General features: G+C 39.1%; 2 protein-coding genes across 2 annotated transcripts; one reads left to right on the top strand and one right to left on the bottom strand.

The window, feature by feature from the left end:
- The first annotated feature begins 390 nt into the window (after positions 1-390).
- On the top strand, positions 391-14,337 carry LOC123710698 (cytochrome P450 306a1). Its single transcript, XM_045662791.1, has 8 exons — positions 391-538; positions 984-1,304; positions 8,616-8,761; positions 10,672-10,871; positions 11,250-11,697; positions 12,825-12,971; positions 13,388-13,562; positions 14,112-14,337. The coding sequence occupies exons 2-8, from the start codon at positions 986-988 to the stop codon at positions 14,291-14,293; spliced, it is 1,617 nt and encodes a 538-aa protein (XP_045518747.1). The 5' UTR covers positions 391-538; positions 984-985; the 3' UTR covers positions 14,294-14,337.
- Positions 14,338-14,339: 2 nt separating this feature from the next.
- On the bottom strand, positions 14,340-17,645 carry LOC123710697 (cytochrome P450 18a1). The gene is made up of 6 exons (XM_045662789.1): positions 17,030-17,645; positions 16,593-16,714; positions 16,180-16,404; positions 15,907-16,111; positions 15,561-15,825; positions 14,340-15,457 (listed from the first exon to the last, which is right to left on the bottom strand). Exons 1-6 carry the CDS (start codon positions 17,412-17,414, stop codon positions 15,031-15,033), a joined length of 1,629 nt encoding a protein of 542 aa, XP_045518745.1. The 5' UTR covers positions 17,415-17,645; the 3' UTR covers positions 14,340-15,030.
- Between the last annotated feature and the right edge of the window lie 3,785 nt (positions 17,646-21,430).

The following is a 21,430-nucleotide window of genomic DNA, read 5'->3' on the forward strand; positions in this document are numbered from 1 at the left end:
CGTGAAGCTCTGTAATTTTATTTTTAAAAGTATGTACGAGTATAATACTTATACATAAAAATTGTCGTTACTAGCTTTTACAGGTTATCTGTCAATATTACGCCAAGGGAACACAACAATCAATACAATTGTATTACATTGCATATATGTCGTATTATCTATTGTAAGTTATTTAAGTGTAATTAAAAATATACATAAATATAAAAGTTTTAATACTAATGTAATCACTTTCAATCGGGTGTCGTATTACGCGTTCGTGTCAATCTAAAGTTAAAATCAGTCATATAAAAAATATGTTTTCCTTTTTGAAATTTAAAATTTTGATTTGTCTACCTGGAACATTCAGAATTTAACTTTCAAAATATTAAACAGATTGGTTGAGAGGTTGAAGATAGCGTCAGTCGACACTCGTCAAGCGTCGGGCCACGTGATAAGTGGTCTGATAAAAAATTGTATTATCTTACGCCTTCCAAATAGTAAAAATACTCCGATAGTGTAACATCATAATCAGCAAGATTACCCACAGCCAGCAAACAAGGTAAATCTGTAATTACATCGTATATAGCACTAGAATTATCTGGCGCTAGCCATAAACAGGCTAGCCATTTTGATACAATGCGTCATCCATCTCACGCGCGTTTTTTCAATATTGGTACTACTGGTCTTAGGAATATAAAGGTCGCGCCGAACAAAGATATTGTAAATCAAATCTTATCGTATTAAAGATATATCGTTTTCAAATTTTCTTTTTATTGTTTAATTTACTATTGTTTGAAATTAGATATTCTTTATGTAAATATTAAAATTATGAAACAGAAGAGTTATTTTGTCTAAACTCAGGAACTGCTTCGAATTGAGATTTTTTGTGTGTTTGAACGTTATTTTAAATATGTAACCAACGTTAATGGCGTCGTAGTGTAATGTTTCGGCTATACACATCTCAGTTAGCAAGAGATAAAGATAATTTATATTATTAATTACAGACATGGATTTCCTCTTTCTTTGGCTAGTGAGTTTTGTGCTAGGTTTCTGGATAAATAAAAAACTTAGGCAATGGAAGAATCTTCCGCCAGGGCCTTGGGGCTTACCAGTTGTCGGTTATCTACCATACTTTGACCGCAACAGCCCTCACTTAACGCTAACAAAGCTGGCTAGGGAATACGGTCCAATCTATTCAATCAAGATGGGAAGTATTCCTGCTGTGGTTCTTTCGGACCACAAATTAATTAGGGAGGCCTTCGCTAAAGAGGACTTTTCTGGTCGTGCGCCTTTGTACCTGACTCACGGCATCATGAAAGGCAATGGTAAGAACGGTTACTTAATTACAATTAATTTTCTGTTTTCTGTCAATTGACAAAATTAAATATTTAAAAGAAAAAACCGGAGAGGCTTTAGAACAAGAGACGAGACGACGCCGCGTTCCGTTAAATTATGGTTCCTCAACAGCCTCTTTAGTCTAACACGTTTTGATATGCGACATTATACGTCATAATAAGTCATGATGCGTAATGATATTACGTTCGTATGTCGAAACATAATGAAACGCATAATCAGCTAATTTATCTAAAGTCCGTCGGCAAAAACCAAACTAGGAGTTTCGGTACCTCTCACTCGAATTCTTGAGCTGATATATTCGTTTGTGGTCCGATAAATTTAAAAAAAGTACTTGCGTACAAAGGACACGAGTCAAAAGTGAAGTTCTTTGTAAATTAATTATTACTTAGGTAAAAGCCCCAATCAATGATCATGTCTATCATGCTATACTTCTGACATAAATATTTGTATTTTGATGAAGATATTTGAATGAAGCTAAATATAAAACTATTTTTGAAAATCTCGAGAATAGAAACATCGTTTGGTTTCCTAATTTACTTAGATAGAGATAATGTAAAATCGTTACTATGTTTATGTAATTGCGACTTCTTCAATACAATATTCCCTCGGGAGTGTGCTGCGATATTGCATGCTACTCGCGTGCTTGTATGTATGTATGTGTGGACTCTGTTTCCGCACTTAGACGCTCAATAGGTCCATTGTGCGTAAAGTCCTGGCTAACTAAGCCAGCCTAACTCCTTCCAGAAGCACAGAAGTCTCCTGGGCACCTCGCAGGTTTCACGGAGCGACCTCACTGTTCCGAGGATTTCTACACGTTGCTTAGTCACAGCCTCGCATTCCAGGACTACGTGGGTGACTGATTCCTCTGCGCTGAAACAGCCTCTGCACAGGGGGCTGTCTGTCGCGCCTAGGACATAAAGATGTTTATTAAGGAGACAATGGCCCGTAATTGTCCCTGTCATTGTTTTCAGATTTATTCTATTCAAGTTTAGAAGTTGTTTGGTAAGTTGTCGGTTGACTGCTGGCAGAGCCATTTTGGACTGTCTGCAGCCCGCACCTTGTGACCAACGTTGATGTTGGAGCTCTGTGGATCTCTGGCATACCCAGGCTCGCACCTGCGAAAAGGATAAGGGAAGGAGCGGATACGGACCTGCAGGCCTCATCTCCGAACCTCTTCTCGCAAGCTCATCGACAGCATCGTTGCCAAGTGATCCACTATGTCCCCTGATCCACTGCAGGGTAACAGGGTCAGGGTTATTGCCTCCAGTGCATCGTGACACTCCAGTATCAGTCTACTGTTGGTCTTTTTGCTTACCAACGCCATCAGCACAGACGCACTGTCGGATACGAACTTAATACAAAAGTTATTAATTCCTAACCGCTGCACGGCTCTGGCTGCTTCAGTTATAGCGACACATTCGCACTGAAAGATCGAGCTGTATGTGCCCAAGGGCAGGTGTATGTTGATGTTGAGATCAAGAGAGAATATGCCAGCTCCAGAGCCACAGCCTGTTTTTGAGCCATCGGTGTATATGCGCAGCTGAGCAGTGATCTATCACATTCCTCTTCTCTCATTTGCACATGGTATCTTCTGTTAAGTATGTTCTGATTTGCGATCCTGTCACATGGAGGGGCTAATAGAGGTTGGTACTCTATCACCCTGTTAAGAATCGCTGTGTGTGAGCTGTAGTGATTTTTGCCCCATAGATCTAGCACGTCCAGCCTGATGGCTGCCAGTGCAGCCTCCTGCTGTATGTGCAGGTCCAGAGGCAAAACTTGTAGGGCTATCTCCAAAGCTGCAGTAGGCGTTGTTTTCATGCAGCCGCTTGCAGCGGACAACGCAAGCCTTTGGAAGCGTCCAAGTTTGATTACTGCCGTTTGGAGCTCTGTTCTCGGCCACCAAACCAGGGCTCCGTAAGCTAGCATTGGCCTGATTACGGCAGTGTATAGCCATAAGGTAATCTTAGGCGATAGACCCCATTTCACGCCAAGCATCTTTTTGCATTGGTAAAGCGCAATCGTCGCCTTGCTTAGCTTGTATTCCAGGTGTTTATTCCAGAGCAGTTTACTGTCTAGAATCACACCTAAGTACTTCGTGTTTTCCTTTAGTTTTAATTCTGTGTCGAAGAGTTTTGGTAGTCTATGCGGTCCAAGGACTCTTCGGTTAGTAAAAAGGATCAGTTCTGTTTTTGATGGGTTGACAGATAGCTCATGTTGACTGTACCATCTCTCAATCAATCTGAAAGCCTTCTTCATGAGGTCACATAAGGTACTTTCAAAGTTCCCCGATACGAGGATTGCTATTTCATCCGCATACCCCACAGTGTAGAGATTGATAGCGTTGAGTTTTATGATGAGCTCATTTACCACTAGATTCCACAGGAGCGGCGAGAGGACACCACCCTGTGGGCAACCTCTACTGACAATACCGCGTGTGGTGGTATTCACGGTAAATTGTATAGCTCGCTGTCTTAACATGTTGTTGATCCATTCTGTAAGGGTCGATGGTACTCCACATGTCTCGAGTGCTCTGGTAATGCTTGTGAAAATGGGTTTTGTCAAAAGCACCCTCAATGTCAATAAATGCGCCTAGGGTTGACTGCTTTAGTTTCAGGGAGTTGCCAATGCGAGATACAACGCTGTGTAGTGATGATTCAGTTGATTTGCCGGAACTATAGGCATGTTGATTTGGATGAAGGAATTCTGATAAGGTTACCCGACTGCGTATCTCCAGGTCCCCCAACCTCTCCAGCGTTTTAAGAAGGAATGAGGTGAGACTAATGTGTCTGAAGGATTTTGCCCGGGTATAGTCGTCTCTTCCTGGTTTCGGGATAAATATTATTTTTACTTCCCTCCATTTCAGAGGTGTATAGCGATGTGCTATGCAGGCTCGGAAGACTGAGACATGATAGTCTACTATTAAGTTCCCACTCCATCTCAGTAGACCAGGGAAAATGCCGTCCAAGCCGGCCGCTTTAAATGGTAGGAACGAGTTGATTGCCCATGCTACCTTTTCATTCGTAATTATTCTGTCTGCTACTTGCCAGTCCGAGCTGACCGTGGCTCTTTCCGAGTAAGGTTGCCATGATTGCTCATTAGCAATTATACAGCCTGGAAAGTGGGTTGTCAGAAGTAGTTCACAAGTTTCTTCATCTGTTTTTGTAAATGTGTTGTCAGGTTTTTTAAGGGATCCGATCGAGTGGTTTGTCACTTTAGACAGACATGATTTCACTCTGTTAGCCTGGTTGTTATTTTCGATACTAGTGCAGAAGTGTCTCCAGCACTCCTGCTTCCTAATACGTAGTAGTTTTTTGAATCGCCTTCTCGCGATTGTATATTTGTCCCAGTCGGTTGGCAGCCGTGTGTTCCCTGCTCTGTTGAATAGCCTCCTGACTTTCCGACGGTGTCTCTCCAATTCGGGGCACCACCAGTTCTGTTTGCCACCCTGTCTTGGTATGGTAAGCGGACACGACTGCTCATAGCTTGTCACGAGTAGGGACGTAGTTTGTTAACATATGTGTCTATGTCCTGTACATCTATGGTTGTTGGTATTGTTAGTTTGGCTACTTCTGAGCTGAACAGTCTGGAAAATTTTACTGAGTCAGTTCTCCGAGGTATTCTTCTTGGTTGTGGTTTTGGTAGATCCTCTTTAATTGCGAAGCGGATCCACCTATGATCTGAGCAGGATAACTCGTTGGACACGTGCCAGTCATGTATGTGATCTGACATACCTGCTGATACCATTGTTAGATCTATTATGGTTTGTGCGCGCGCGTTAACAAATGTTGGTTCTGAACCGCTGTTGGCTAGGATAAGGTTGTTGCTGAGTATAAAATTAAGCATTTCCTCACCTCGTGCGTTGGTTTTGGCATTACCCCATAGCAAGTGATGTGCATTGGTGTCTGCCGCGATGACGAGCTCCAGTTTTTCCCTCTCACAGTATTCGGCCAGGAGGCTTAGTTCCGGAGGGGGCACGTCCTCGTCGCCCGGTAAGTAGGCCAACGCCAGGACGATGTATGGATACTCGTTCCTGGGTAACCTAACAGCTGTAAGGTCCCTTGAACATAGTTCGCTTATTAGTATTGCTGGTACATGTTTGGGTATTATAATGCAGGATCTTGGGTTACTTACGGAGGTGTCCAGTAAGGTTTTACCGCCGGTGTTACCCAGTCCACATATCTTGCCATTCCTGATCCACGGCTCTTGGATCACAGCAATGGTCTTGGGGTTGGTCTCCAGCAGTCTGCGCAGGGAAGCCGACGCTGTTTGGCTGTGCTGGAGGTTTGCTTGGACAAAGTCAGTCCGGCGTAGGGGAGGAGCGCAGACAGCTGTCGCTGAGTTCACTCCTCCCTGTCTCCTGAAATAACTCATCATCCGAGGTTAGTTGTGCCGTCTCCATGGGGGTCTCGACTGCTCGGTTGTCCGCGGTCTTCCCCGTCTCAGACGTGGGAGGCACCGGCCCCGATGTCGCCGTCCCCGATGTACAGGCTGTTGTTTGAGGTTGGGCGGGAGCTACCACTGAGCACTCCTCTTTATCTAGAAGTCGGATATATATGTTCCCCAGTAGGTAGTATATGCGCCTTTCCTGGGCTTTTATCGTTATTATCTCAGACTCCGGCACACGAAAGAAGAGGGACACGCCAGTTGGGTCCTGTGTTCTGCGTGCATGTGTCAGGGTCCACGATCTTATGTTAAGGTGGCGGTTCTGCCTCGTGATCAGTCTCATCAGATTCTCCGTAGTGCCAGTGTACTCTGGTACGTGTAGGAGACAGGGAACCTTTTTCGGGATGGCCGATTGAGGCCGAACCACCAGCTTGGTGTCTGGTATGGGGTTAGTGATGACATCACAGACTCCGGTCAGCCAGCTCAGTGAGAAAGTGTCCTCGCACTATGTCCTGTACATCTATGGTTGTTGGTATTGTTAGTTTGGCTACTTCTGAGCTGAACAGTCTGGAAAATTTTACTGAGTCAGTTCTCCGAGGTATTCTTCTGTCGTGCTTAGAGCCGTCTGGCTTTAGCGCAGCATTAGACCCTAGTGGCTTCGGTGCCCCTTTCCTTCCCCCAGATGCCTTTAAGGCTCCAGGGGCGGATTTTGGGGCCTCAAGTAGCCTCTGAGCATTGGTTGCCAGCTTGCAGCTGTGGTCATGGTTGGCTCCTGAATTGCGGAGGGCCGTCATGTCCATAGATGAGGATGGTGCACTGAACGTATCCTTCGTTGAAGCCTCGGTCTTCCGCATCGGTCTTACCGCAGATGCCTCACCTTCGGACGCAGACAGTTCTGTAGCATCGTACGGAGTGGCCTTCTTTGGTTCAACCGGCGCAGTTGACCCGGCCGCAACGATGGTCACGTCCCTGTGCCCACCGCACCTGTGTTATTGATCCAGTCGGAGAGGGTACGGTCCCGGGCGCAGCCCGGCTTGGCGTAACCCTAGTCGCTTCCCTCTCCTTTGGAAGCTTAGACGCTGCCCGAATAGGTGCATCTGTGCGAGTTGCAGGGGCATCACAGTGTCGTGCCACTGGTGACTTGCACCGTGACCCGTCCTGAGACGCAGCCCTTAGTTTTTTGTTAGTTGGCGCATTTTTAGGTGCAGCCATGTTTCCATTCTTTTGTTGAGCCTCTTTATCCATGAGGTAAAAGGAAATATTTCACCGTCAGAGCTCTCCACCCGCCACGGAGTCCTCAGTCGGGGACGTCTCCTACTCAGCAGAGCTACTCCTTCGGTATAGAGCCTGGGCGTGGGCAGACAGACGCGTCCGCACGCTGCGAGGAAGTACGGAGCTGTTCGCATCACGAGACGATGACGCAAACTCACCCCGAGTCCCGTGCTGCGCCGACGCCCCCCCCCCACACCCCGACTCTCGCTTGGTAGCCCTCTTACGGGATACCGCAGCCGGTTGACCAAGGGTAGCTAACCCATGGCCTCCCGTGTGAGGAGAAATCCGGACCAAAGAGGTGTGTTGTGTGCAGCGCACAACTGTTAACCGGCGCACTGCTACACTCAACCACCAGGACTCCTTCATCCCCCCGTACGGGTCCCCGCGCACGGCACAAACACGTCATTTACTGTCCACCGTCCTGTTATTTTGGACGATGAACTTGCAGGGACATGACCTCTCCATCCCTGCAATGGTTCGCCTGGTGGTTTTAGTTGCGTCTATTACATAGGGTAATAGACCAAGAACGGGGTCGGCAACCTCGAGAAGGTTAGTCCACCAGACTTGCCTTGGGGATCTCAGGGACTTGCGCTACACCCAAGACCACGCCTCCCTACCCATCAGAAGTATGTGGTAGGGTGGGCCTACACCCGTGCTACCATGCAATGCAAGCAAGTCGTACTGGGAACCGTAAAAGCATAAGCCCAAGCCCCCCCCCCCCCTACTCGGGTGCTATTAGAACTACAAATGCCAGAATTCGTCGAAACCCCATTAGGAAGCAAAAAACCTTGTCGCGAGATTCAAAAAAGATTCCCGCTAGGACTCTGTCGCGTATTACAAAACAAGACCTGAAGCTGCTTGCTTATCGTCGATATACAGGACATACCCTAAATCAATCTTTACAATTAAATAGAGTGAATTACCGATGAAAAATTTTTTACGACTAAGGAACACTACAATAAGCAAAATGATAAAATGTACGCTAAAAGTTCTAAAGAAGTTGCTGAAGTAATCGGAGAGGTACAACGTGGTCATCATCCAGCGTCAGTAATGGTTAGGTGGGGCATCAAGGAGCCACAAAACTACATTTATGTAAAAAAGGAGTGAAAACTTTAACCAAAGTATGTCAAGATACAGTCTTGGATCATGAAGTGAAACCTCTGAGCAATACATTTTTCAAAAATATACCGTGGTCTTTCCAGCAGGATTCTGTATTTAGTCACAAATCACGATATACCTGGCGCGAAACCAACGTTACGGAATTTGTAATAGCTGAAGACTGGCCAGACCTCATCATCTAGCCCAGACCTCAACCATATGGACTTCAAATAATGGTCAGTTTTAGAGAAAATGGCCTGCTCTAAACTATATAATAATAAACTACATAATGTATAATGTATAAGTAAAAAAAAAATAAAGTATTTAGTCTTAGAACTGCGTTTGATTTCCGGAATTATATTTTTTTAGAAGGATTGTCACCCCTATAACGAGACAAACATGTTTGTTTAATAAAACCACATTAACAAGTGCGCGGTATATTATGTACATGACGTATACTGTTTATAGTAGATCAGATTAATAAAATCAGTTCTGTCGACCTTTACTAATGATATTAATTGCTTAAGGTATCATTTGCGCTGAGGGTGCTCTGTGGAAAGATCAACGCAAACTGATAACAACATGGCTCAAAAGTTTTGGTATGAGCAAGCACAGCCTCGCTCGTGATAGATTGGAGACCAGAATAGCTTCTGGCGTTAACGAGTTGATACATGTAAGTATCGGTTATTGAGCATTTTTCATTCAATTGTGTAATTACGATGTAAGTGGAAAGATCGAGTTGAGCATGACGTACAGACCCGAGCTGCAACGGTCGGCTCTGTACATCGAGAGCAAATATTGTCTTTGGCGAGAGAACGTTGAGGTGGATACCGCGGCTAATAATAGACTACCTGGTCAGTTATTAGATAGTCTAAAGTCAAAGCCAAAAATCATTTATTCATATAGGTAACACAATGTACACTTATGAACGTCAATAAAAAAGAAATATTCATTAAATGCTTCTAACTTTACATTTACTACCAGTTCTCAAATCAAGGGCGTAGAACGGAAGAGAAGAACTGGCAATGAACTCTCCACCACTATATAAGCAATATTAAATTATTTTTATGTGCATCTGTCTATAAATATAAATTACAGTAGTTTTCAAATGTAATATATCATTATTTAGATTATATTATTCTGTAGAATATGCAAATAACAAAACAAAATATAATTATGATCATCATCCGCCATTCATTTGGATCCATCTTGAACGTTTTTTTCGCCTACTCGACTGGCCTTTTGTAACCATTTGCAGCCTGCATGCTCGTTTTGTTCTGACGTTGGAGACATCTCAAGTAGTCTTGTCCATGCGCGCTATCTTCGCAACTATTTCGATTACACCCGTGTTTTCTCGAATAACTCATTACTCATTATATAATGTTTGTATATGTCAAATTAATAATAATAATTTTCGATAGAACTTTTTTTTCCTTAGAAGGTTGCCTGGAAGAGATCGTTTGAAAGTGAAAAGGACGCCCGTTGTCCTTAATGTTATTTAACTATTATAATATGTACTGTATTTTTCTTAACGACGTCTTAAATTTATAAAATAAAATTATTTGACGTTTTGAATGTTTTGCAGCTGTCGTGGTCAGCGAGAGACTGCGACAGCGGGGGTCAAATTATTTTAAGAAAACGAGAAAAATATTTTCTTGCTGTTAATGAGAATCATCGAATGTCCTATACATTCTCTAGATCTATCTGTAAAATATTTTCGATTATAACAAAGATAAGATTATGATAGTTTGTTCGTAGTAGATTGTCACAAGATACGAATGAACAAAGTATATAGATAAATAGCTTATAAAACGGCATCCCGAATCATTTTATTACATGTTACCTGTATAGTTAATATATGAAATCGAGGCTTCTGTATCGCTCGACAGCAGAAAATTTATACTGTGGAGGAAGGATGTTGTGCATTTCCTCCGACCTAAAGGGATCCTAAACTTATAATTGATTATAACCACTCACCGGCCCGAAGGCCCCAGTGGCTAAGGTCGGAAAGTTGTATATATGCGATTCCAATCGCTCAGAATATATACAACTTTGTTATCGCGGTATGACGTCATCGTGTGATTGTAGCCTATATTGTAGGTTACCACTGAAAAATAGATTACGATACTGAACCAGAGTTTAAAGATTTTGTAGCTCTTGTAAACCTGGAAATAAGTCATTACGTATATTTAATTTAATTACATTGAATACTTTTTATAATGACAATACAAAATACTTGCCAAGATTTGTTTGTCACGCTCTTGCTACAATTGAGTAACATAATACGATAGCAAAAAATATAATATGTACTTTTCAAACAAATTTTTGGGCACAAAAAACGTACTTTATTACCCGAATGACCTCTACGTGATGACAAAAACCCAATGGATAGTCGCAAAAACGGATGTAATTATTCAGAAATGATACCTCAAATCACTAAAATTGTATGAGATTAATTTTTAGATAAAAAAAAATTCGTCACATGAAAATTAAATCGAGTAATGTACTGTAGTAATCCTATTGAATTTTAAATGTTTATTGGTAATATTGAAAAACATTTTGAATATGTGAAAATACTTTTAGGATGTTAAAGAAACTACTGGAAAGCCAATAAGTTTGGATGACATGGTAACAAATTCTCTTGGCAATGTTATAAACGATATTATATTTGGGTACAAATATCCACATAATGACAAAACATGGATCTGGTTTAGACAAATACAAGAGGAAGGCTGCCACGAAATGGGTGTGGCTGGTGTTGTGAACTTTCTACCATTTCTACGGTAGGTATTGTTAATATTTACAAGAGTACCGACAGTTTTTTACGCCGGCTTTTTCTCTCGGCCTTCACCCTCTGTTTCCTTTGCCGATGAGTAGGCATGTCTGCGATGCAAATTTTATGACGTGGAATAAGGGATACCTGTATCTTATATTCAATAATAATTTTATTTCAGTTCTTTATTATTTATTTAATAACAGCTATATTTTGTTTATACTATTTCGATATCTTAATTCAATTAGTTGTATAGTAACTATTAACAGAAGTCTCGTATGAAACCTGTTTATCAATATCTTGATGCATTTTTTCGTATCCTTGAGATTTCATTTGTACGCGATTACATTGAATTACATTTTGATATTAATAAATTCTTTTAACATAGATTTTTCATGCCATCAATAAAAGTGACGATGGAGGTACTAACACGTGGGCAAGCGCAGACCCACAGACTATACGCCAGCATCATAGAAAAGCGTCGTAAGCTAATCGGGATCCCGCAACCGGAAAAAGCGTCTTATGCTGCGCACGAAAACATGTTCAATGAACACCCACAAGGCCACATAAAATGCATAACCTACAGTAAACATTCATCTAACTCCGAGCATTATTTCGACCCAGACGTTCTTCACGCTTCTAAAGACGAATGCATTCTTGACAATTTTCTGAGAGAGCAAAAAAGGAGGTATGACGCAAACGAGGATTCCGCAAAATATATGAGCGATGAACAGTTGGTGTACCTTTTAGCGGATATGTTTGGGGCAGGGCTCGATACTACGTCAGTTACGATTGCTTGGTACTTTTTGTTTATGGCATTATATCCCGAAGTACAGGTACGTTAAGATTAAGGTAATTTTTGTAGACTAGTATTTTACTGATTTCCTTATGATTAAAGTATGTAGATAAATCTTATTGCAATAAATGTAGAGTAATGTATTGCCTGTCAATGTTGTCTTTATTTAGAAAGAAAGAAAAAACTTTTTTATACACAAAACAGGATATTTAGGTAAAATAAAGGGACCACACTAGGATTCTCGTTGCAGCCAGTCTCTTCTGTTTGACGTGTTAACTTTATGATATCTACATAACACAAATGTATAATTGAACTATTTTTGCACGATAAGAATATTTTCTGTATCAGCATAGGACAGGTTGACAAGATATTAATTGTGATTTTTTGTGAATGTATTTAATTATATATTTATTGCGAGAAATTGGTACACAAACAATATGGTGGTATAATCGAAAGTTTGCATATTCTGCCACATATAATGGCGTGCAAATATGTCTTTAAAGTCATTTTACATTTTACATTATGAGTCATATCAATTAGGCAATTCATAAATTACATATCATATTGTACGTTATCAAATTAATATTAATTATAATGTTTCACGCATATAATAAATTATTGAGTAAGACATTTTTTCTAAAAGTAGTATCTTAAGTCGATGTTTAAAAACTCTAGTCGGAAGATCTTTTAATGATTTTGGTAAATTATTGTAAACCTTGATTGCCATACAAAAGGTGCTTTTTCTATACAGTTCCAGATAAATTTTTACATGTCTACTTCGACAGATACTCCCGTTGACTTAAAAATATGTAAGTTTTGTGAACGAATAAGGACATTTCTAAAATATACATACAGGGAAGAGTATGTAATGTGAGTTATAGGTACCATGGGATTTTAGGGGCTTCTTCTGGATATTTGAATAGCGATTCTCAGACAATTCACCTATTTCTTTCCGATGTTAAATGTTTAGTACTGCCCGTCAAATTACACTCTTAATTCCGATTCACTTTATAACCGTACAAATCGTTACCATACACACAGTAATTTATATGTATTGTTTGTAACTTCTTTATTGCTGGTATTGAAACCAGATTTCGGAAGATTTCACGTAAAATAACCGCGGCCTCTATATAAAATTGCAGCAGATTGAATTATCGGGATTTTCAGGAACTTCTTCGCAAGGAAATAATGACTGTATGCCCTGATGAATCTGATATAGACCATGCAAAGCTTCCTTATTTGATGGCGACAATATGTGAAACACAAAGAGTCCGCTCTATAGTTCCCGTTGGAATACCTCATGGTTGCGTTCAGGTATTTTTTTCTTAGGAACCTTAATAGTCTATAGGCACGTGATCATACAGATCTGCGGCCGAGAAGCTAGGCAGCAGCCGAAAAGGGAATTTATTTGCTTAAACTTGGTCTGGTGGGTTCTGCGTCTTCCACCGAGCCCGATGAATACTATGTTCAGGTATTACTTAAATAAAGATGCAAAAGAGAAGTTAAAAAGTGGACGGACTTGATTTGTCACTATGGTTACGATTTTTGCCGTATTTATTTAACAAATCCAAAATATTTCCCAATTTAATCCAAAATCTTCATGCCCTTTGTAAAAAAAGACAATCGACTTGGTTAATTAATTTAATATTTAAATAGAGAACCTTCTCCGACGCTGGAGTTAAGTATTCTCTATGTTCCAGTTTAGTATTGATAGCGATCCTATGTTTTAGGACACAAATTTAGGTGACTATAGAATAGCAAAAGGTACTATGGTTGTCCCCTTGCAATGGGCTGTACATATGGACCCCTCGTCTTGGGAAGAGCCAGAGGAATTTCGACCTTCGCGCTTTTTGGATGAAGATGGGAATTTATTAAAACCTCAAGAATTTATAGCCTTTCAAACAGGTATATCTATTATACTCAACAATATATACCATTAATACTTAACTTCTTTAATGTATAAATATACCCAAACTGGGATCGCTAATGTAAAAGATCTGAGCACTGTTTAAGCCACACAGCGTTCCAACTTCGATATAATGTTTGTATGTTAGACAATTCGAATTATTTCCGAATATTTATTAATTTTCACTGATTGCACAAGAAATTTATTTACTATTAACCATAAACTTAAAATAATGCTGGAAGGTACTAAGTCATAATTGAACACCAAGCTGTCCCTTTTAACAAAATCTTTAGGAATTAGGCAGTGTTTCCAAGTACCTATACAGACCGTTACAGAAGTTTATAAATAAATGTGAATAATATAATCTAATTTCATAAGTTCACTATACTGTATATAGTTTTAAAAAAATAAACACAGTATTAATACTTCCATGTTTTTGATGTTATTGATGTATTTGTGCTTCTCTTGCGTCAAAATTCAATGTAAGCGGTCCGGAATAAACAACTTTCTCGTGAACAAACATAATTTATAATATTTTGTTTTGTCAGGTAAACGAATGTGTCCTGGCGACGAGTTGTCTCGAATGATATCAGTTGGCCTAATTGCACGATTTTTCAAAACATTCAAACTTCGACTCGCTTCTGACCCACCGACAGAGGAGGAAATGATGGGAAAAGTTGGATTGACTCTCTCTCCACCAGAAACGAAGTATTTATGTGATCTCATATAGATCGTTGAAGTGTATGTAGTTAGAAGTAATAAAATGCATATTTAAGAATCTTTACATTTTATTTATAAAATTATCAATTGTAAACACTTTAAAAAAAGAGCAATATTTACAAAGCGGTACAATGGTAGGTTACTGCGTATGTGTTGAATTACACCCTCGTAGGCTCTTTGTAAAAACTGTTTGACAACTGTATAAAGTAAATAATAAACCTATAGCGACAATTTACCGCTCTTAGACTAGTTGCTGGTTCTACGCTACCATGGAATGTTACTACGTATATTACTCATGATAGGTACGTTAAAAACTAGAAATGTATGCATTACAATCCTAAATAGACACTAATTGATTCACACAGAACACAACATGAGATCACTCTCAACATTCAACACAATTAATAAATAACCTACATTAAAGTGATAATTTGGTATAAAAAACTAGAGCTTAAAACTGAACTGAAACCTATCAATTTCATGAAATGATCGGCGACGATCTTACAGATCGGACAACTAGAAATAATACTGTTGTAACAAATGAATAATAATCACCGATGGGAATTTTCAGTTTAACTAAATTAAAGTTCGTTTTAATATTTAATTGAACACGTTATGCACAGCCTGGACTCTCGCCGGAGCGATGTCGTCACTTATCTTAATCTTAATTATAATTGTCATCGAATCGCTCTAAAACGAGTGATCTTGAATACTGGTGGGTGTGTGTCGGCAATTACAAGAAATCGCTTAGTGCGACCCGACATGGCGTAGATGTGGATGGTCGGGAAAGCTCGCGACCGGCGCCGCGGGCGCAGGCAGCGTACGCGGAATGAACTTGACGCGGAAAGCTTGAGGCGAGATCGTAGCACCCACCGTGCCCTCCAGTGAAGGAAGTGCGTCCCCAGGCTCCATTTTCACATCAAATTGGTGCATCATGCTCGCGAAAAACATGAACATTTCCATCCTGGCGAGAACGTCACCCAAGCACATGCGTCGTCCCACACCGAAAGGCATAAAGTATTCAGGGCGTTTTATTTTGCCACTCTCGTCAATGAATCTACTGGGGTTGAACTTGTTTGGCTCATCCCAAAGATTTGGATCCATGTGTACACAATTGATGAGAGGTACCACTTGAGAACCAGCTGGAATTCTGTAGCCATTGAGATTGACGTCCCTGTTAAAAATTTAATGGTTAGAATTCCAATTTTAAATTTAAAAAAAATGTATATTTTCTTATCTGGAATTTATTTTGTTTGTGAGAAAAGTTATATACGTACTTAGTTGGCGAGTGGGTAGTGGCCAAGGGCACGATGCTGGACATCCGCAAAGTCTCTAAAATAGCGGATTCCGTATAAACAAGACTGGACATATCCTCGATAGTGGGCAAGCGGTCGCGGCCTATGATAGAGTCGAGTTCTTCGTGAACTTTCCTTTTCACACCAGGATTTCTTATCATAAACACAATCATCCACAGAAGAGAAGATTTAATCGTTTCCATACCAGCAGAGAAGAGATCACCGAGAATCTGCTTTAACTGCAATTCTAAAAAAAAAAATAAAAACTTAAATACCATTCAATAAATACGGCTACATATTTAAAACCAAATAAGTTTCGTGAACTAACCGTGGTCTCTTCCCTCGAACAGTTCTCCTTCGCGACCTTCAATTTTAGCCTTTTCAATTTCAATAAGATAAACATCGATAAGATCTCTCGCCTTGTTGATATCAAGAGTGGTGCGATGCTCATCTATCAAAGTTTGGTAAAATTCGAACATTTCTTCACGATTCTTCGCCACCTTTTCTTGGACTTGAGCCTTTCCAGGTAGGTACTAAAAAGACAAGACTATAAGTAACGGCACACAAAGACACTTTATTGATTAATAAGAAACTTTCTTACATTATATAATGGGACGTATTCTCCATAGTGAATTTCACCGAACAACCTCATGCCTTCGTCAATTAGGTGGTTAAGCCTCGCGAAACGTGCGTCACCGTGGCTGAATCGCACCGACATAGTTATGCCACAGATCACGTTTGATACGCCCAAAGCTAGTAACGGATTTGCGTCTATTGGCACTCCATCAGCGCAGTGTAGGTTAATCATGAGCTCTTGCACTTCAGTCTAAAATATGATATTGATTTTATTATCTAATACTTAAACAAATATTTTGATTTTAATTCAAGCTATGACATCTGAAGTTATCTTATATAAATAATATTTTAATTAGGATCTTACAGAATAATTCTAATTTTCTGTATAACAAAAGTGAATTGGAATTTGTCGTTTTCTGTGATTTTTCACATACGCACCTTAATTCTTTCCTCCATAATTTTTTTCCCATTTCCCATGTATGTCATGCCAAATTCACGTAGTTTCTCGTGCAAGAAACGCCGTTGATTTTTCCAGAGGCGACCCTCACTGTTAATAATACCTGAACAAGAAGGAGGGGGTTGAATATGTGGGCGGGTCTTGTGGGCACGGGAGGTCTTACAAGACGCCCCGTGCGCATGTGCTTTCGTTATGTCCAGCTTTATGTTTTAAGCGTATTTATATGATGTTTAAAAAAATCGTGTATTGCGAAAAGTTGTTGTATGTTTTGAAACATAATTTATTACACACTGAAACCTACAATAAACTTTTCGAAGTTGTTGAGTGTGCGAAATAAATTTAGCATATTTTTCATTTTTCCAATCTAAATAAAGATAAAAATATACAGATTATAAATTATAAAATCGCAAAAACTTACCGAGACCATCCAAAGTATGCATTAGAGGCGTACTAGGCCGCCCAGTAAACTCTTCACGACGAAAGGCTTCTCTGATCAGCTTATAGTCACTTAGCACTACAGTCAGTTGATTTCCAAGACGTGCGGAGAATAGCGCTCCATAGCAGCGAGCTAGCTCCAGGAACGTCTTGTGACGAACTCCCACAAAAGGAAGGTAGCCCACGATAGGAGGACCCCACGGTCCAGGCGGGAGCTTGCGACTCTCACGCACTAGACTCATCACCTGCATCACCAGAAATGCTGCGCCGGCCGCTAGCAACAGGGGCAGCGTCGTCCGCGATGTGCAATATGTCACCACTTGCCACAGACCCCATAATATTTTTGAGTTTGATATGATTGATAACATTTTGAATTATTTTTTTGAATAAATCAGAACATAATATCGTGCGCGTTGCTATCGCGACTGTACGTAGGTAATATTGGTAATCGTATAGCGCGTGCAAACGTCGTAAGCGCACTGGCATGCCGCTGGCGTGGCCTTGCGAATAAATACGCGCGGGTGTCGCGCGCGCTGGTTCGTCCCACCGGCACTCCTCTCTCCGCTTTTGCGACGCGCGCGCAGCTACGATCCGTAGCCCTACTAGACTCGTAGCCGACATCTATAAGTAAAACTTTCGCTTAAAACATAACTTTAATTGACTCTATATTTACTTTAACTATTAGTTTTTTTTATATATTTAACAAGCTTAACTAAGCTCATGTTTTCACTTGAAGATCACAAACAATATGCGCTCTAGTGAGAATTTCTGTCTCACAAATCAGTAAGTCAAGATATTTTCTCTACGATTGTTATATATTGGAATTATGCATATTTACATGGCAGTGTTTTCTTTGTAGATCAATTGTAAAATTAATACGCTTGTTTGTAGACTGTTTTATTACTGAAGTGGGACATAATAAGCGGTCAGTTTTATTTGGGGGTAAGAGGGGACCGGGGCGCGAGGTCACATTCAGATGATAAGATTAATAAATTGCGTAAGTTGGCGAAGCAAGGTGACGGCGGGTCGACGACTCGCAGTAGAGAGCCTTGGGAAGTTCTACGAGCTGTGACCTCTAAGCGACACTTGAATATGATTTCCAATACGCTTACCACACACATATTACGCTGGCTATTATTTCTTCCTTATTTTTCTATTGATACTCGACTGAAACATGAAACGTGACAATGCAAAATGTAAATCACTGACAACTGAGACGTGTTTAGGTCACATTTTTTAAATATAAATAATAAACATATTTTTAATAATAAACCAATAACTCTTGGTTTAATTTGCATAGTACCAAATAATTTACGCATTAAATTAATATTTTTACTCATGCTCCAATTCGTTAATAGTTAACGTCATTAAAGTGACAGTTTCAAAGGCAAAGTAGTTTTTTAGTTTAAGGTTGCAGACCTAATGACGGGTAAATTTCGTTGAAAGAAAGAAATAGACAAAGAAGGGAAAATAATTATTTTTTCATTCAAGTGCAAAGTAAAATTTGATAAAAAAATTACATCCGTTATTATAATCAAATTGAAGATTTCTACTTGATTTTAGGGAAAGGCGTCATAAATTTTTATGTTTATATTTTTGTTTCTCTCAACATTACGTCAATTCATAAATATAACGTATTCTATTATTCATTAAAAACCAGATATTTGTAATTAAATTAGACATATGTTTTTATGTGAGATTCCAAATTATTCCCGGATACCATTTACAAGTATGCAGTCAGGAGACACCGGAAGGACTTCCTGAAATACTCAACTGTCATACTGGGCTTAGCCTTATACAAACTACAAGTTATGTAAACAACAATTTAAAATAAAACTTAAAGAACCTCTCATCCATAAACATTTGTCAGTATAATATCACCGTTTTAGAAAGTGTTAATCTCGTAAGTTTCTGTTAAATTGTGTATACGCTAAGAGTACTTTACTTTAGTTTTTTTTATAGAACTGGAGGCGTTTCGCTGTACCTAATGATAAGTAAGATGTGGCTTATTGTAGGGTACGCCTGTCCAGGACATGTCTATTTAACCGCCGCCATGAACCAATATTACGTATATATTGTCTAGGGAAGAGGGCAAGGAGTTCCATTACTTTGCTTTGAGTACGAAATCGTGCATACTGTATGTTTAGATTGGTTTTTACACATTATTAAGCGATTTCTCCAAAATCGCAAAAGTGTATTTAGGATTTATATAGACATTTTATTTAATTTTCTAATATAATTTGTTTCTATTGTATTAACGAGTTCTATTTTTTCAACAATCTTAACACTCACAAACTAGGTCAAAGCCAGTCTATAATAGAACAAAGGAAAAGATAGGTCTAGACGTAAGGTCTATAGTCTATGCTAAACAATAGTTCTCAACAGTTAATTTGTGCTTTTAGATTATATATTTAAATGTTTAGTTAACTTCAGTAGTATTCCAAAATTCGATTCCCGCCAATACATTTGCTGATTGGATACCACATAAAGTTTACCTAAATATTAATATTATAAATGTGACTCCTACATAATTATACATTGACCACTCATATAACGTAAACTAAATTTAAAATATGGGGAAATCCCCAGTCATAATTAGGGACAAACATAGGCATATTTTCCACAAAAAATTGTGATCGTGAAGTGGTGCCTGGAAGATAAGTCCGCCATTCGCCCTTCTTTTCATGTAATTTTGTCAATTTATTATGTTACTGCAACGAAGTGTTAATAAATAAATAAATTTAATAAGCATATACGAATTTAAATTGAAATAATTTTATCTATAATAATTACTAACTGACGTGAGACTGATCTTAAATTGGATTATCGTGATTCATGTGCACTTTTCACTTTTTACATTTTGTTTTTCATGTATCCAGTATAAGTTTAGTTTATTATTTGTTCCTGTTTAGTTTATTCTTTATAACTATATGTAATATGTATTTTCGCACTTCTTGCCTACCTTATGTAATTTAATACATTTTTTTTCTTTACTCACAGTGGTTGCCTGGAAGTGATCGCTCGAAAGCGATAAGGCCGCCAGTTGCCCTCCTTTTCATTTAAGTATGTTCAATTTTTATATTGTAATGTAACGAATTGTTAATGAAATATGTTTAGGCCACCTACATTAATCATCCACGCCTGACGGCTTACATAAGAGAACTATATAAATTCCAAAACAAACAACTACTTGAGCCAGACGAAAATAAAAATCTATGGATCGTAGCTCCAAATCTCTCGCAAATAAAAAGCCGAATGTTGAATTCCACTCTAACAATGTTGGTTATCGTCTTTCCGGGAATTTAAACAAAGGATTTTGCTTTTTCGAGTCCTACAATGAAAATGAGTCTTTAGTAAGACTAGCAGATATACCGTGCATTTTTACATGATTTCTTTTTATTTATTACCGACAACTTTGTTAATACTAACAATAGTCCGCTTAGCTTTGATGATGATTTTGTTTAAGCTAGAGTCAAAGACATTCCCCACGATGTGTTCCTTGCGCTAATAGAACTCTATTGTTGCACAAGCGAAGTTTAGATATGTATATTACCAGGTCTTAGTGACGGTAAGTGTGTCTACTAAAGACAGTTTTTTTAGATTATGTTACTCAGATGCATTGCATAATGCATTTATTTTAACAGCTTATTTATAATTAGAGATTAAAAATATAGATAATATTTACAATTTGTAAAATATAAAAAAAATCATTGTATCTCTTTCATGATCATTTTTTATTCTAATAGGCAAGTAGGTGATCGGCCTTCTGGGCCTGACGCACGCTGTTGACGTTTTGGGTTTAAAGCAAGCCGGTTTCCTCACGATGTTTTCCTTCGTTCGAGCGAATGTTAAATGCGCACATAGAAAGAAAGTCCATTGGTGCACAACTGGGGATCGAATCTACGACCTTAGGGATGAGATCTCTTATTATAAAATACTCGCCATTCTTCAGATGTGTGTGGGAATATTTAATGTGTGTGTGTGAGAGTATTAGGTGATCTTAAAAGTTCATTTAATTTAATAGCTATCTAATGATGAAAGAAGTGCGGAAATCGGCGCAGGGGTTAATTTTTTTATTCGATGATAAACATACAAAATATTTCTTATTTATAATATGTAGTAGATTCATATAGGTAAAACTTTTCAACGTTAGATTTAGATTTTTTACATTTCGCATAAACTAAGAATTAACCCTAATATCTATTAAATTTGTCTATGCATATCGGTTTCATGTTCTACAAGTATGTAGATAAAATTAGTAAAACGCAATAGCACGATAAGATAATTTAAACTGTGGTTTAGAGCATCGTTAGATTAAGTTCAAATTAGCGCAAACACTGGGCCAAGGGTTCAATGAACCTTTTATTTGTTTGCATACAATTAT

Source organism: Pieris brassicae, chromosome 6 (assembly GCF_905147105.1).
Source record: "Pieris brassicae chromosome 6, ilPieBrab1.1, whole genome shotgun sequence".
NCBI lineage: Eukaryota > Metazoa > Arthropoda > Insecta > Lepidoptera > Pieridae > Pieris > Pieris brassicae.